General features: G+C 45.2%; 1 protein-coding gene across 2 annotated transcripts in view; it reads right to left on the bottom strand.

The window, feature by feature from the left end:
- Positions 1–1,003: 1,003 nt before the first annotated feature.
- Positions 1,004–4,088, bottom strand: part of LOC131352700 (uncharacterized) — a 27,254-nt gene continuing 24,169 nt past the window's right edge. For both annotated transcript variants that reach the window (XM_058389000.1, XM_058389001.1), the window contains exons 9-11: positions 3,673–3,824; positions 3,081–3,186; positions 1,004–2,201 (exon numbers count right to left, since the gene is read on the bottom strand). In XM_058389000.1, coding sequence (XP_058244983.1) covers positions 2,080–2,201; positions 3,081–3,186; positions 3,673–3,824 — 380 coding nt within the window. In that variant the 3' untranslated portion in view covers positions 1,004–2,079. The remainder of the gene's footprint in view (positions 2,202–3,080; positions 3,187–3,672; positions 3,825–4,088) is intronic.

The following is a 4,088-nucleotide window of genomic DNA, read 5'->3' as shown; positions in this document are numbered from 1 at the left end:
TCGCCGCGATCGTAGCTTGGCGCGCCGTGGTCTTTCCTGAGGCTGACGTCAGACCTCGGTGTTGTTGTTGCCAGACTGGGGTTCTGCAGGTGGAGGTGAAAATCCCAGAGCGGCCGACTCAAAGCCGTGTGTAGATTTGGGCATCGACTTCGGAAATCTCTCCTCACAGAGGAAGCACTGCTCGGGTCTGTCTCTCTCTCACATACACACACACACGCATATTTCTCTCAAACTAAGCACTCATGGAAACAAGGCTGGAATATGTGTGTGTGTATGTGTGTGGAGGGACTGTAGGTTCTCTGGCACCAGGACAGAAGCTGGGTGTGAGAACTGACCGAAGCCACAGCTGTGCCTTCATGTGTGTGTCTGTGTTACCATGCTGACTAAAACACAGATATACTTATCGTTCATATTCATGACAATCAGTGTTGCCATAGGACTCAGGAAATATATTTTTATTCGTTCCTGGGGCAGAGTGAGAAGGTCAGCCCAGACTTGATCCCTGGCCACAGATTCCAGCTACTACTCCTGGGGATCCCCAGACATTCCCACACCAACTGTGAGATATAAACTGTCCAGAGATGTCTTGGGTCTGCCTCAGGGTTTCCTGATTCAGCTCTACAGAGACTTGACCAGGGGGTGCACCTGAAACATGGCTGTACTTCCTGAGATCAACAGCATCCCTTATTTCCACAAGCCAAACTTGCGACCTTATTATTTTGGGATCAAAGATTAGGTCAGAGACTAAAAAAGACTAAACAAAGAGCCTTGTTACGAACCTGCTTCACCACTGTTAGCACCTAAGGGGCAGTGGTATCTCAAGTGGTTAAGGCTCTGTGTTGTTGATCAGGGTTCAAGCCCCAGCTCAGCCAAGCTGCCACCGCTTGGCCCTAGGGGCACTGCATCATGGCTGACCCTGCGCTCTGACCCCAACCCTCTAAGGACAGGATATGAAAAGAAAGAATTTACCGTACAGTAATGTGTATGTGGCAAATAACGGCTACTTAACTAACCTGCTTCACTACCACTGCAGCTCAAGTGGTTAAGGCTCTGGTTTGTTCTTTCGAAGGTCAAAGCCCCAGTACCACCAAGCTGACACTGCTGGACCCCCAAGCAAGGTTCTTAAACCTCATCATTGCAATTGCTGACCTTTGTCAGTCTCATGGTCATGTTTTCCATCACTTGAGAATCAGAGCCCAAGATACCTGAACTGCTCCACCAGGGTTAAGGTCTGTCCTCTCACCTAAATGTGAAGTATCTCAATCTCTTCTGGGAAAGACCCATGACCTCTGAGTCAGAGGTTGCTGATCTTCTTATCAATGGTTTAAGGTTTATCAATAAAAAAAAGACAAAAAAAACCCCTCCTGGAGTGACCGATAGACTTTTCCTGGGCAGGTGAGTACCAAGGTTCCTTTTAAATAGAACACAACTACTCATCCCCAGTGAACTACACAACCCCAACTTCGTCCACGACCCTCTGCATCTCCGAATCTCCTCCACACCTGCAGCTGTGGTGTTGAACCATGAAGGTTTCTGACCACTGCAGTAACCTTGAGCCAAAGAGCTGGACTCGTCTGTTCTTTTATTTTCACCTGTGATGTTTCCCTCCCACATGAGTCATTAATTTCCACATCTGATTTTTCCACACACATCATTTTCACCTCTGGTTGTTCTTTTTTCACAGGATTCACAAAATTAGCTACATTAGCGTTGCAACTCCACACATTTGAGGTAAGTGGAAAATTGTGAAATGTGTTCGGTAATGGATTTTTAAGAGCAAAGAAATTGCTGTGAAAGCAGTGAAGCTGGTGGAGAACCCGGGTGTGTGTGTTTGTCCTTCTGAGGTGATGTGACGTGCAACTCTGACCACTGGTCAACCGTCTGATGGAGAAAAGATCTGGAGGTTAAGAAAGAATTTATTATCATATAATACATACGATTATACGATTATTTTATATTTATTGTGAGTTGCTTTGCTTTGATTACTCATCTGTCACATCTCTTCAGTGAAGTAGTTTGTGTGTGTGTGGGTGGATAAGTGTGTGTGTGTGTGTGTGTGTGGGTGAGTGTGTGTTAGAGCTAGATGAGGCTTGGTATGGAAGTACAGAAACGTTCTGTAGAGCTTCTCCCTCCCCAGGGCTCCATCGCTCCAGTGATGATCCTCAGATCTCGGCTGGTGTCAGGACTGGGATTAAAGTTCTCTATAGAGAGACAGACAGATATATAGAGAGACACAGAGAGACACAAAGATATACAGACAGACAGAAAGAAAGAAAGGCAAGGTGAAAGAGAGAGAGAGAGAGAGAGAGAGAGAGAGAGAGAGATAACCAAAGACAGAGAAAGGCAGCAAGAAAGTAAGACAGACAGACAGACAAAGGCAGATAGAAGGGCAATATCAGAGACCGGAAAAGAAAGAGAGTAAGAGAGAGAGAGAGAAAGGCAGACAGACAGACAGAAAGGTAGCCAGGGAAAGAGAGAGACAGACAGACAGATAGAAAGACAGATGGGGAGGCAGTTAAACACAGAGAGACAAATAGACAGACAGACAGACAGAGATAGGGAGAAAGACAGAAAGGCAAATAGACATAGACAGAGAAAGACACAGAAAGAAAGGTACTCAGGGATAGAAAGACAAAGAGAAAGAGAGAGAGAGAGAGAGAGAGAGAGAGAGAGAGAGAGAAAAAAAACAAAGAGTGGCAGAGAGACACAACCAGGCAGACAGATAGAAAGACAGAGACAGAGAGAGAGAGAGAGAAAACACACAGTGACAGACAGACAGACAGACAGACACAGAGAGAAAAAAATGAACCAGAGGCAGACATGCACAGACAGACAGACAGAAGGCAAAGGCAAAGTCAGACACAGAGTCACTTAGTTTCCTCTAAATCTATGTAATTACTGTAAATTCAGCATGTTCTAAATATCTCAAGTAAATTCAGTATCTCCTCATAGACTCTACATACTGCTTCACTGAAAAGTTTTGCTTTTTTTCCAACTCTGGAGGGCTGGAATACTAAGACCCAAATCAAAACAACACCAGGTATCCACCTCGTGCCCTTTGACCCCTGAGCACGTCTCACCATAGAGCTGGTGGGTGGAGCCCCGGCTGTAAAATTCGGAGTTCGGTGGGGCAAAGGTACCTTTACTGCCCCTGCCTCTCTCACGCCTCTCATCTGTGTCCAACATCTGCATACACACAGGAACACACACATGCACACGCACGGCAGTAGTACAGAAACACACACACATTTGCACGCATACACTCAAGACACACAAAGTGCTCTCAGGGAAACATTCCTCGTCTGAAAAAGCTGTGAACTGTTACTACATGTGTGCACAATAAAAAGATTTTTCTTGAAGATTACACTGCAGGTGCCACACACACACACACACACACACACACACCCTGAGCTTGTGATCTACACAACACAAGTGTAAATGATCAAGCTGTGTTTGTGTATGTATTTACACTAGCCGTGTGTGTGTGTGTGTGTGAGAGAGAGAGATCAAATGGAGTGTATTCAGACCCTAAACAGAGAGATAGTACTTTCCATTAAAGTGATGTTTAAAAGCTGTTAAATTTTTTTTTTTTTTTTGTGGATGCAGATGAGTGCACCAGTGTGTACATGCAGGTGTGTGTGTGTGTGTGTATATGTGTGTGTGTGTTCTTACTCTGTGTAGCTGATTGTGTTCAGTAACAGCAGAAGTGCTGCGTATGGTCATGTCCAGTTCTGACCCTGTTCCTCGCGACAGGTGCTTTTTGCGAGAGAGCAGGGGATGAGTGTAACACACCTTTCTGTTCACACACGGACATGCTGCAGGAGCTGAACACACATACACACACACACAAACACACTTAATACACACTGTTTCAGAGGAATGTGTCCTGTATTAGAGGTGTGTGTCCTGATTGCTGTCGGATGTGTGTAAAGCCGATGCCTCCTTCATTGGGACTGACGGATCCATTGGCCACGCCCACTTACATTTATAATGTACACTAGTGATGGCATATATCATTGAAGCCATGTTGTAAAAATGAATGCAAATATTTAGAAGTTATTCCACGTAATAAGTTCCTATTTCTCGTT

The sequence above is a fragment of the Hemibagrus wyckioides genome, linkage group LG05 (genome assembly GCF_019097595.1).
Source record: "Hemibagrus wyckioides isolate EC202008001 linkage group LG05, SWU_Hwy_1.0, whole genome shotgun sequence".
NCBI lineage: Eukaryota > Metazoa > Chordata > Actinopteri > Siluriformes > Bagridae > Hemibagrus > Hemibagrus wyckioides.
The sequence above is the reverse complement of the archived record's forward strand: the minus strand, read 5'-3'. Positions and strand labels throughout refer to the sequence as shown.